Source organism: Oryctolagus cuniculus, chromosome X (genome assembly GCF_051225735.1).
Source record: "Oryctolagus cuniculus isolate XC-2025 breed Fujian yellow rabbit chromosome X, ASM5122573v1, whole genome shotgun sequence".
Classification (NCBI taxonomy): domain Eukaryota; kingdom Metazoa; phylum Chordata; class Mammalia; order Lagomorpha; family Leporidae; genus Oryctolagus; species Oryctolagus cuniculus.
The window spans coordinates 53,099,125-53,111,353 of record NC_142888.1 but is presented as its reverse complement, the minus strand read 5'-3'; the positions used below and the strand labels follow the sequence as shown (position 1 = coordinate 53,111,353).

Genomic DNA, 12,229 nt, shown 5'->3' with positions numbered 1-12,229 from the left:
AAGATCAAAAGCTGGATTGTCTTTGTTTTAGTTGCAGATTATAGAGAGCCAAAATCCATAAAGTCAGGGAAATGTCTCTTCTCTGTGGGGTGAAAGTTTCCAGCAGGAAAGAGCAATTCCTGAGGAAATCTAATTGCTACAGTGAAAAGTATAATTTTGGGGATGGGTAGCAAAGATGAGGAATCTAAGATTTGAGTGCACATATACAGGTGACATCCATATCCTGCTCCTACTGTATTGGAAATAATCATTTCCTTTTTTAAAGAGTTATTTATTTGAAAGACAGAGTTACAGAAAGAGGTAGAGCCAGAGAGAGAGGTCTTCCATTCCATTGGTTCACTCCCCAAACGACCACAATGGCCAGAACTGAGCTAATCCAAAGCCAAGAGCTTCTTCCAGGTCGCCCACACGGGTGCAGGGGTCCAAGGACTTGAGCCATCTTCTACTTCTTTCCCAGGCCATAGCAGAGAGCTGGATTGGAAGAGGAGCAGCCGGGACTTGCACTGGCGCCCATATGGGATGCCAGAGCTGCAGGCTGGGGCTGGGCCACAGTACCCAGCTGGGCCACAGTGCCAGTGCCAGCCCCAGGAAGTAATCATTTCAATGCTGATATTCTGTTTTCAGCACTCCAGATGACCTGCCAGCTCATTAGCTTTTCCAAATTTATTGGAGGCAGTGATGTGGAGTAGAATATGTGCTGTCCTGGGAGTCAAGAAGTCCTATCACAATGCCTGGCAAAGAGTAGGCACTAGATACATATTCATTGAATCAGTGAATCTGAGTTCTGGTCCCAGATTTTATCATTAACTTACTGGAAAGTAGCTTTTTGAAGAAAGAGGAAATTTAAATTAATCAATTCTTATCATCACCCTCCCCCCCCCCCCCATAAAGACATGAGCTAAGAGAAGTGAATCGATTTACCAGATTCTTAAGTTCTTCTGGTCTCTAGTTTGTTAAAGAATAAAATGGGGATGGAAATTCTTGCATATCTTATGACTGTATTAAGACAAATAGCATGAAAGTGTGAAAGTGCATTGGAAAATATAAAATATTACTCACATATAAATCATTATTAAGATAATTGGTTGCGACCCAAAATTCAGTGATTGAGAGAGTAATGGAGCTAGAAAACAAAAGGCTAAGCAGCATTTTTAAATGGTAATTACCCACCAATTGGTGTTTAGGGAGCTGTGTGCAATTCCAATGGTATAATCATATAACAGATGGATAGAGTACTCATTTAGACTTATGGATAGGGTACTCATTTGGACTTATCATTACAGACTAAGGAGGAGCATCCTATGCAGCATTCATGTATATATCATCATCCACAATTATCTTTCTATGTGCCTTTGCAAAAGTGATATGATTGCTCATACCTTAGTTTCCTTCTTATGTAAAATGGGCCAGCTGATACCTTCCTCATAAACGTGTTGTGAAAAATATAATTTGAAAAGGTCAGATCAAAGATGAGAAAATTTTTATTTTATACCTTTTCAGGATGAGATGATGTACCTTCAGGGACAGCTACAGAAATTAAACCCTCTTTTTTAGATTTTTATAGGGAGAGGGAAGGCAAATTTCTTAACATTCAACCCAAAGACCCATTGTGCTCAAAATTCTAATTTTCTTAAGCACTACAAGGATGGAATTTTGAAAGAAGAAAGTTGTTCTCTGATTGTTTTTCTTATTTTAATCAGCCATTCCTTTAAACCATCTAAATTTAAAAGAATCCAGAGCCTACCCATCTGCCTCTTCAATATACAAACAATATACTGGACTACTGACAAAAATCCAGGCAACACTTCTCACCATAGCCCCTTTCTTAGCCAAATTGTGTGTTTGTAACCTGTAAACTACAGCTCCTTGGATTACATTGGCTTGACATGGCATGAATGAGTAAAATAGGACAGGTTAAAAGTGATGACAGGAAGAGATTGGAGACCACTTCACTCCCCTTGTGCTTATGTAAGTCTGACTAGCCCTGAACTATAACAGCAGTGGGAGTGAAAAGATAGAATGGTGGGAGGTTTTATTCTGTGTGTTGGAGGTCTGTCTTGCTAATGACTCAGCCAAGCTGGCCCATGTTGTTCTAGTCTAATTTCATTGTTTTGATAAGATTTGAGATCAACACTGCATGTTGGAAGTTTTGAGATAATTGATGCCAGACGAGTATGACTGAGGGATAAAATGGTCTTTTATTTGTTATTTTAATTAATCAGTGACAATGAACTCAGAATCATCTCTTGATGACTTTTTGAACAGTTATTTTAGGAAAATTTGGTTAGCTTTTGAGTTACACACTTACAAAGGTAGCTAGACATAAATAAATTTCTGCTTACCTTTTCCCCACCCCCTACAGACAGCATAAATGAACACACCTAAGTATCAAATAACAAATATGGGTACACATACACAAGTGTGCCTCCTGGCAGAATTGCCTTTTACAGCCTGTTCGGGAGCAAGTTTCTGAAATTGTGAACAGAGTTGCAAGGACCCGTGATCCTAGCTTTTAATTGTATTGCTTACCACTAAGCTTCCTGGGTGACTGACATGTTAGCACAGCTTGTAGCAAGAGTTTTTTGGAGATAGTTTCTAACAGTCCCCTGAATTAACTTCAAGCCATTGCATGTTCACTTGTTCCAAATACTGCCTTACAATGAATGACACTCTGTCCTAACTCCCCTGCTGATATCTTAGAGAACAAAAAAGACACCTCTAAAGAAAGCGTGCTTTCCATTGTCTTTCATTCAGAGACTATGACCTGCTGTATTTCAATAGGCTGAAATCCACGGACTGCTGATGGGGTGCTGAAAAAAGTGTTAGGCAGTTCCCCAGGGCTGATGGAGCCAGAGTCACTTTGCACGGAGCCTCCACTGTTCTCAAACTGGGAGATTTTCTTTTTGATCATCTTTCTCTCCTTGGCTCTGCGATTCTGAAACCAGATTTTCACCTGAAACACAAAAATCTTGCGACTTATGGAATGCAGTTAACATAGTGAATGCTGTTATTGTACTGTACTGTAGCATTTCCTAAGCCCTTGCACATGCATCACTTCATTTGAGCCTTCATTTGACCTGTGAAATATGCATATTTAACATGTTAAAAAAAAAAAAACCTCTGATTCTCAGAGAGGGCACAAAAATTCCATGAAATCAAATTGAGATCTAGTCCAGTACTATTGACTCTGACTGCAGTGCTCTTTTTTTTTTTTTTTTTTTTGACAGGCAGAGTGGACAGTGAGAGAGAGAGACAGAGAGAAAAGTTTTCCTTTTGCCGTTGGTTTACCCTCCAGTGGCTGCCGCGGCCAGCGCGCTGTGGCCAGCGCATCGCGCTGATCCTATGGCAGGAGCCAGGTACTTATCCTGGTCTCCCATGGGGTGCAGGGCCCAAGGACTTGGGCCATCCTTCACTGCACTCCCCGGCCATAGCAGAGAGCTGGCCTGGAAGAGGGGCAACCGGGACAGAATCCGGCGCCCCGACCGGGACTAGAACCCAGTGTGCTGGCGCCGCAGGTGGAGGATTAGCCTAGTGAGCCGGGGCGCCGGCCTGCAGTGCTCTTTATATTACACCTAACCACCTTCTAAGTTGCACAGGTAGACATGATACAGTGAGAGATGCTGAGAAGTACTGATAAGGGGGAGGGATTTAAATAGCAAAGGTGACTGCAGTCAGCCATTAAGAGAAATTTTCTAACAGCAAATGGTTAATGAAACAGAACTGGGTGAACAAGGGTGATGAAATACTATATACCTCTTGGTAGAGGTAAAGACCAGAGTGATGCCAATGTGCCTTCATACATGGTTGAAAGCAAGCTGCTTGGGATAAGACTGTACAATAATGGACTTCAAAATTCTAGAATTCTGTGATTCCAGAATTACTTTTATACTCAAGTAAAAATATGTCAGATAGGTATATAAAGTCCGAGCAAATGGAAACTTAATCCTTAACATGATTTATTCTTTATTGAGTACACACAGTAAACTAAATTTCAGGCAGATATAATAGGATTATATAGACTATAGACAATTAAATTTCCTACCGTGGATAACAGAACAAACAATGACTCAGGTAGCAACATTAGTATTAAGTTACTGTTTTAGGTGGACTGATATGAACCTGGTGATTGCCATGGCTGCCAAAACTCACTTCATACATTGCTTATTTCTACATGGGGAAACAGATCAAGGTTTTCCATTGACTGAAAATTCTACTGGAGTTGTAATCCTTCTCTACCTTCTAAGCCTCATCTGGTGCTTCTATACCCACATGATGTCCACTACACTGAATTGCTAATAAACTCATGAACCAAAGAGACTAAGGTAGAAGGTTCAGTAGGATGAACATGGGTCTTAGGAGAACTTGGTGAGTGTGATTTTCTTCCACTCCTGTTTAGACACTTTGCTTAAATCTCAGCCTATCGAAATGAGTAAATGGGACATGTTGGATGTACTGCTAGTGTACCTGTCTCTCAGAAAGGCCCAGGTTAACTGCCAGCTCTGATTTTCTCCGGATGGTGATGTATCTATTGCAGTGAAATTCCTTTTCAAGCTCCAATCTTTGATGATCTGTGTAGACCACACGATATTTTTCTTTTGTCCTGGTTTTCCCTGTTAGGAGAGAAAGCATTGCATTTATGCTTAGTCTGCTTTTTTGGAAGTTATTTTAGTTGAAGGAATTATAGCCACTCTTCCCACCCTCATCTATTACTTTAAAATACAAAGCAGGTATATTTTTGTACCAAGTATGTCGTAAGTCCATTTCTCCACTGAATGTGTTCTCATCTATGTTATATTATTCATATCTATCTATGTATGAAAGCAACATCCCTCCTAATTAAAGTTTCTTCTAAAATAATCAGTCAAATCACAGACTACCATTAATCTACCATTAAGTCAAAACATTTAAAATGCTTAAACACTTAACCCATGATTTTCAGTTCTCCTCTACTCACATATGGGAATGACAGTGGCAGTGGTAAATCCATTATGCATGAGTTTTGTAGTTTATGTGGTCCCTTCAGACTGTTTCCTATTAAATCTCTTACCTACCTTCTGGAATAATGTATAATGTGCTACCCCCATTTTACAGATAAGGAACCTGAGACTCAGCTTAAGTAAGTGACAGTGCTAGTGAGTTGAGGACTAGGAATCCAAACACATACATTTAACTCCTAGTTCAGTGTGTTAAATGTTATTCAAGTCTATACATGCTGGGAAACATAAGAGGCCCAAGTCCTTGGGACCCTGCACCCACGTGAGAGACCTGGAAGAAGCTCCTGGCTCCTGGCTTTGGATCAGTGCAGCTCCGGCTGTTGCAGCCAACTGGGGAGTGAACTATCAGATGGAAGACCTCTCTCTCTCTCTCTCTCTCTCTCGCGCTCTCTCTCTCTCTCTGCCTCTCCTCTCTCTGTGTAACTCTGACTTTCAAATAAATAAATAAATCTTTAAAAAAAAACAAAAAAAAATAAGAATGTCCAAGTGTGGTAAGCTGTTCTGGAATCTTGACATTATAGTTATATATACTCCCTAGAGACAGTTTGCTTTAGATAGTAATTTAAAAACATTTCTTGTCACTTAGCAGATTCTGTTCCAGAACAACCCCTATTATATATTACTAGGGAAAAATCGTGTTTTTTTTTTTTTTTTGCTAGAATCTTAAACTAATTTTTATTCTCATGTGGAAAGTGAATGGGGAAAGTAGTGGATGTTGACTTAGGCAGAATAAATTGACTATTCCATGCTCGTTGAATGGATATCCAAACATTTGCTTTGTGTGACAACATTTAACTAATTTCTCATGCCCTCCTTCCAATAGAGTTTTATTCCTCCTTTCAAATTTTCCAAAGGTGATTAGGAAGTTTCCCTTTCTTTTCAATTTCTCTAACTCCCTCCAGGATCTTCCTTCTTTTCTCTATGTCTTTTAGAAACTCCTTCTGATCTTCCCTGGTCGTTTTTGATGTGAGGTTTTGGGGGGGCGATCTGTAGGACAAAGACTCCTTTAAAGTAGTTCCCTAAACTCTATTGAGGTGTTAAGATGCAGCACAGGCCTAACAAAGGAGCTACATAGCATCAGATCCCATCCTGAACCCTCTTTACATTCAGGAACACTAGCCAATTGGTTTGGAATTTACAAGCCCTAAACAAATGTCAGACACCCTTTCATCTTCAGGAAAGAAAAAAAAGACATGACTGTAGAAACAAATTCTAGGTGAGAAATATATTTTAGGATTAAACTAAAATGATTGAATAACTCATAGACTAATGAACTAAGCCAAATTTACCCCGTTGAGAATGGAAAATGATGAGCCTCATTTGGTTAATCTATCTTAAAAGCTCAAATATTTGAGCTGATTTTCTGAATCCAAACAGAAACTTAGGAAAGCAAGGGTTAGCTTTTAGTATGTTACAAAGACAGAATGCATATTTGTGGACAAAATGAAAACTAAAGGTTTAATTTATTTTCAGAACCTCAAGTCTTGAGTTCAAAATACATTTTAGAGGGAACGTTTCCTGAAACCCTTCTTAATCCCAAAGTGGCTGAGCGTTTAAATTCTAATTGGAGGCAGAGGGGTTAAAATTCAACTTGTGTGTGTCTGAGTTTTCTGCTCTTTGATAATCAGTAAATATAACCAGACTTTAAGAACTCTGGAAAGGTTGCAGTGCTTCCCCTCCCCCATTGGTCATAAATTCCCCTCTTGTAGTTTCTTCTGAGGATAATAAAGTCAAGACCAGGCCTCTTTATTTGCCATGAAAATCCTCACCCTTTCCGGCAATATAACCCCTGAAGAAAGGAGGGATGAGGAAGAGCCTGGATGCATATCAAAGGCATGTGAAGTGTTAAAAAGGGTCTGTTGTCCTAGTCTGACAGATAAGACCTAAAACCCCAAGAAGATGTAACTCAAGGGAAAATACTGACTGCACAGTTTACTAAGAGAAAAAATTCAAATTTCCTGGTGCTCTTCTGTCCTCTTCCCCAACTATCTCCTTATTTCCTGGCCCCCTGCCCCACTATTGCTTCTTCTCTTTAAATGATGCAACCAGACTGAAGGGAGTGTGGACATTTTCTGGTAGAGCACAATGTCCATATTCCAATTCCCTAGCACCAACAAAATACCAAGAGTACTTGCTTTGATTGCTTAAGCTATTCTCTTCTCCTAGAGATTATGCAACTTCCAAATGTGGGTGAGGGATTCCCTTCTCAGCTGCTGTAGTGAGTTATTGTGGAAAGTAACAAAGTGTGAGGTTTATTAAAGAGCTACTTCTATCTGTCCTGGAGATTTCATTGCCTCCTCCCCAACGACTCAGGGAAACCTCCGTAGTTCAAGATAAATGGAGTCTTTCCCATCATCCAGGAGACATCCCCACAGGTTTTGCAAGCAAATGTTGTCAGATCTGATGACCTATCCTAGGTGAAATGAAAATGGTGCTTATTTGAGAGACTGGCTGAGAAAGTGGTGTTAGGCAGAAAAATACTCTCTAAACCCAGGGTTTATGATGATGCTGGCAGTAGGGGGGAAGATGATGAAAACGGGTTTTCTTCTGTAGGGAGTATTATACAACCTCACACAGACTTCATTTTGTGACATATTTCACTGCTTTTAGCTAAAATTGCACCCAAATTCATTTTTTAAAGCTGTCCAATTAAGGGAGCAAAACTAAGGAAGAAATAATAAGCCTCAGTTGTTATTAAGCAACCCATTTTATGAAGTGTCTTAATCTAAAAAAGTTTTTTAAACATAACTTCCATTAACTTAATCAGAATCAAAGTTACTTACTCCTCTCACCCTTGTTACCACCCCTAACAAGAAAGTGTCTCTCTAGTTCTGCTTAGATTCCCACCTTGACACTCATCTAGGACCACAACTCTGTATAAAAGAAAAGAATGAAAAATATAATTCCTTGCTTTAATGTGTCAACAATGTTTAAAATATGAAAATATTTAACTTTCCACAAAAGCTTTTCTGTCAGACTTTTCAGGTAATCTTTAAAATGAGCTCTGTATTGGAATAAGCCAGATGGGGAACTGAGTAGAAATAAGAAACAAAAAACTCACTCTTTAATCATCTGTGGAGCAGTCATTTGCTCTACGTGTCAGTCTCCTTGCTCTCATTAGAAAAGCAAATGCTCTAACAGTCACTATGAAATGTTTTCTGATTGTCATATAATACAAATATTTTTCTTTTACTTAAGTCTATTTAAGACATTCTTCAGCAATGGAAAGAACTTTCATTTGATTACCTCAATCCAGGAAGGATGACTTCCATTTTGTAGTTCATCTATTTTCCTCAAGCCATAAACCATATATTATCTTACAGCACTATAGACTGAAGTGGAAAATTTAGGAGGATCTAACTTATTCATTAATTTAACCAATATTTGTTTAACACCCACTATGTGCTAAGCATATAAATAGGTGTATTTTTGTTTGGAATGGTCTAATGAAGTGATTGGCTTAAATTTTTAGTGACATTTATAACCTGATGTCCACAAAAGCGCTCCATTAATCTCCCCAAATATATAAAACATTACTCAGATGTGTGTATGCTGATATGCTTTTTGTACATTTTCCTGGGAGGAATTTCCACATTTTTCATCATATTCTTAAGTTTCTAAATATGCAACTTGGTCTACAATAATATATCAAAGGAATAATTTCATTTATGAGATTTTTTAATTTTTTGAAAATGTTACTAAAATTTCATAAGAGCCCTCTTCCACAAACTTTTCATTTATGAGATATTAAATTGAAATAAAATTTGAATTTGATAAAGCCTTATCAATAGGATAGGCTGCCAAGAGTCAACAAACTTCCAGTATTTGGAGAGAAAATCTTGTGAAGGTGGTATTGTGAAGTCAAGTTTGAGGGGCTGACTAATGATGAAGATGCCACAGACTAAGGAGGTCACTTTTAAACTTCTCATGGCACCAGAATTACCCAAGAGACTCTGGATAATAAAAATAAATGCAAATGGAAGACTTTTAAGCAGAGAAATCTGTCATATTTTCCCTCTTAAAAAGAATATTTATGGATCAAGATAATTTATCTTGTCACTTTTTTCCACTGATCTCTATTCCAAACAATAAGCCAATGACTTTCCTCTTCTAAAGTGTTTCAAAACATAATCCTAGATGGAGGGTGGCTACTTTTCTGGTTTTTTTTTTTTTTTTTTTTTTTTTTTTTTTTTTGCGTCTTTTGCTGATTATTAGGGTTTAGTGAATGGATGTTAATTACAACCCTAAGGTTAGAAGTAATAACAGCCCTGAGACTGACCCACACTAATTTCATTTTCTATCCTACTTAGCTGCATGACTCATCCAAATATTTTTAATGCAGATTTACCCCCAAATGTTTTGAAGATAAATATTTTAAACTCTACATTTAACCTGGGATTGCCACTCTAATAATGTTCTAGTTACATGCAACTTCCTTCTCTTGGCTAAAAGTTCTAATGCTAAGAGCTGGTCCCTTCGCATCTTCCTGCCTTTGCTTTTTGGAGGGGAGAGAAAATGCAGAACTGTGAACAGGAGCATAATCATTGTGGACAAATGCTATTGAAATGTCATTTCCTCCCCAGAGGGATGAAAGTGAGATAGTAGATTTTTACTAATTTTCTCTAATGACAGGGAGCAAGCATTGGAATAATAAGAATGTGATAAAAGAACAACCACAGCTGAAAACAAACATCTCCCCCCTCTCCCCATCCAAGATTAAAGCAGAGCTCCCATTTCCCCCGCCCCCAGTTTCCAGAGGTCGCCCGCTGGCTTGCTCGTGGGCCGTAGGCTGGGATCACTGTGTGCCCGCGCGCTGTCGCACACCTGCATTCAGCCCCTGTGCTTCAGATATTGCAGCCTGACGAGGGCTTTAGCCTCTTAGTGCTGATATTCGTTTGCGACCCGCCGAGGTGAAGGTTGAGTCACACGGTATTACGTGTCAGGTCAGCTCAGTGCCTTAGCCTTTTTGCCTGCCTCAACGCTTCTGTTGAGGGGAGGAAAGTTGAAAGAAGGCAGCGGGTTTGAGGTCAACTCGCCTCTGCCAACTTCGGCGAAGGAAGCCAGAGCTTTCTTAAGGGGCCAAAGTGAGGAGGGTACTTTGCCGTCGGAGATTTCATGGTTATCCTGGAGGGTGCATTGCCAGCCAAGCACCGTGAATCTAAGTTGAACGCCAATATCTTTTTTTGTTTGTCTGTTTTGTTGGGGGGGACCAGCCCCTCGGATGGGAACGGATTTGGAAATGGAACGGGCTACAGTGCTTTGACATCGGGACGGCAAGGCTGCCCTCTCTACTTGTTCACCAGTTGAGCTTTCCAGTGCATCGGCTTTCCCATCTGGGCAACTACATACAGGATTGGATCTTAATCCTTGGGGGTTTACATGTCCATTGTCTATGCACTCGTTCCCTCGACTGAGCAGGGAATAGTGGGAAAATCCCTAGGTTAGATTTAGTCCCAAGCGCCACACCCAGGGGGATTTCAGCTCAGGCGCACTGGATTGCAGTACCTAAATGGGCCAGCCAGCCACGGAGTGAGGTGCTCAATTAAACTTTCGTGGGAGAGGCTTGAGGAATAAGAGGGCGGGCTGACCAAGAAAAACCAAAGAAAAGCGAAGGAAGGAAAAATTGTGTGGGCATTACTCACCGGTCACCTGCACGGTTTTGCGCATCCATGCATAAGGGCTGTGGCGGCTCCTGTTGGGGGAACTGGTGTCGGAGGTGCCCGCATCAATGGGGACCAGTGATCCGCTGGCCGGGGCTGGTAGGCTACCGCCGCTGCTTCCACCACCTGTGGTGCCCAGGTTGTTGTAGTCGGGTGAGCAGAAAGCGCCGGGGCTCGAGGTCATGTCGTTCAGGGGCATTGTACCCATTGTACTAGACGGCCCAGAGTATGCGCTCCAGTCTTCCCTGGGGGGACTGTAGGGTGAGCTCCAGGCCCCCAGCGACTGCCCGTGAGGATCCATGCTGGGCATATGAGGATACCCCATGTAGTGCGGGTAAACCGGGGCCGCAGTGAAATTGGAGGCTGGCAGCGGACTCCCGCTGCTCCCGGAGCTGCCCACCCCGGCAGTGCTGCCCACTCCGGGATTCCTGAGACTGCCCGGGTACATGCCCGCTTCTTTCTCCAAAAGGCAGCTTCCGTACATGGTGCTTTGGCTAGAAAAAAGCAGCTCCCTAAGCCATCCTGAGGTCTCAGTGAAGCTCCAACCTGATTTTGAAAAGTTGCAAAGAATAAATCGGTCAGTATGGAGCTGTGCAAGAAGCTCCTCTGCGCCCCTCAGACTATTCCATCCTACGTTTCCTACCCCAGGGCTTCCAGGTGACTCGTAGCCCAGTATAGATGGGCCACCAATGGCTGGGCTGACGTCAAGGGGCTTCAGGTTTTTACATAGCATTTGCATTCAAATGAAGGGCCATTTCACTTTCACAGGAACTCATTCACTCTGTGCCCCTCGCCTCAAGCTCTTGGGCTCTTCTGTCTCAGCTTTCTAGATTCTGTCCATCTGGTCCCCATAACACCAGTCTTAAGTTTTGGAGGCAGATGTTTCTCCAGGGGTTTTGAACGAGCTTTCTCCAAAGTGAAATAGAGACGCACAGAAGCAGGGCAAAGTACTTTTCTCTGGGATTCACCAGGCCTCTGCCTTTTCGCTGATCTTCCCGTGGCCCAGCCTGCATTCATGGTCTCCCCTCTACCCACATTCCCTGGTAGGGATTTTAGACTTGGCACTGACCCATGATGCTACTGAAAGGGGGCTTTTCCTTCTTCTCCCTACCCCATCCTTCATTAGAAGACCTTTGTTTTTAAAGAGATTCGTATCACAATTATCTATTGAACATCTAGCCTGGAACTGCTGTAGACACTGGGGATACAGCAGTGAACAGGAGACAAAAATTCCTGCTCTGCTTTCTTGTCATTACAGTCCGGTGATGGCAGGCTGAATTTCTACGTTGCTTTGCAAATATAACAAATTAAAGAAAGACTAAGAGGGTAGATTATGAAAACGTAAGCCCTGGGGTAGGAGCCCAGTGTGGATAGTGGGCTCTCCCATTTTCATGTCAGTTCATTAATCTCAGGTGTCTATTCCTTCCAGGTATAGCTTCTGTTCCAAAATTAATACCCCAAGGGTCAGAATCCTTGCAGTCTGAAATCCACAGCAGCTCTAACAGATTTGGGAATATTTGCTTTGTAAAGCTCTAAATATTGAAAAAGACATGGTCTTGCCAGTAAATGCCAATA

The 12,229-nt window shown here is 41.2% G+C and overlaps 1 protein-coding gene across 1 annotated transcript; it reads right to left on the bottom strand.

Moving 5' to 3' along the window:
- Positions 1 to 2,179: 2,179 nt before the first annotated feature.
- Positions 2,180 to 11,381, bottom strand: CDX4 (caudal type homeobox 4). The gene is made up of 3 exons (XM_002720114.2): positions 10,637 to 11,381; positions 4,465 to 4,610; positions 2,180 to 2,953 (listed from the first exon to the last, which is right to left on the bottom strand). The coding sequence occupies exons 1-3, from the start codon at positions 11,136 to 11,138 to the stop codon at positions 2,747 to 2,749; spliced, it is 855 nt and encodes a 284-aa protein (XP_002720160.1). The 5' UTR covers positions 11,139 to 11,381; the 3' UTR covers positions 2,180 to 2,746.
- Between the last annotated feature and the right edge of the window lie 848 nt (positions 11,382 to 12,229).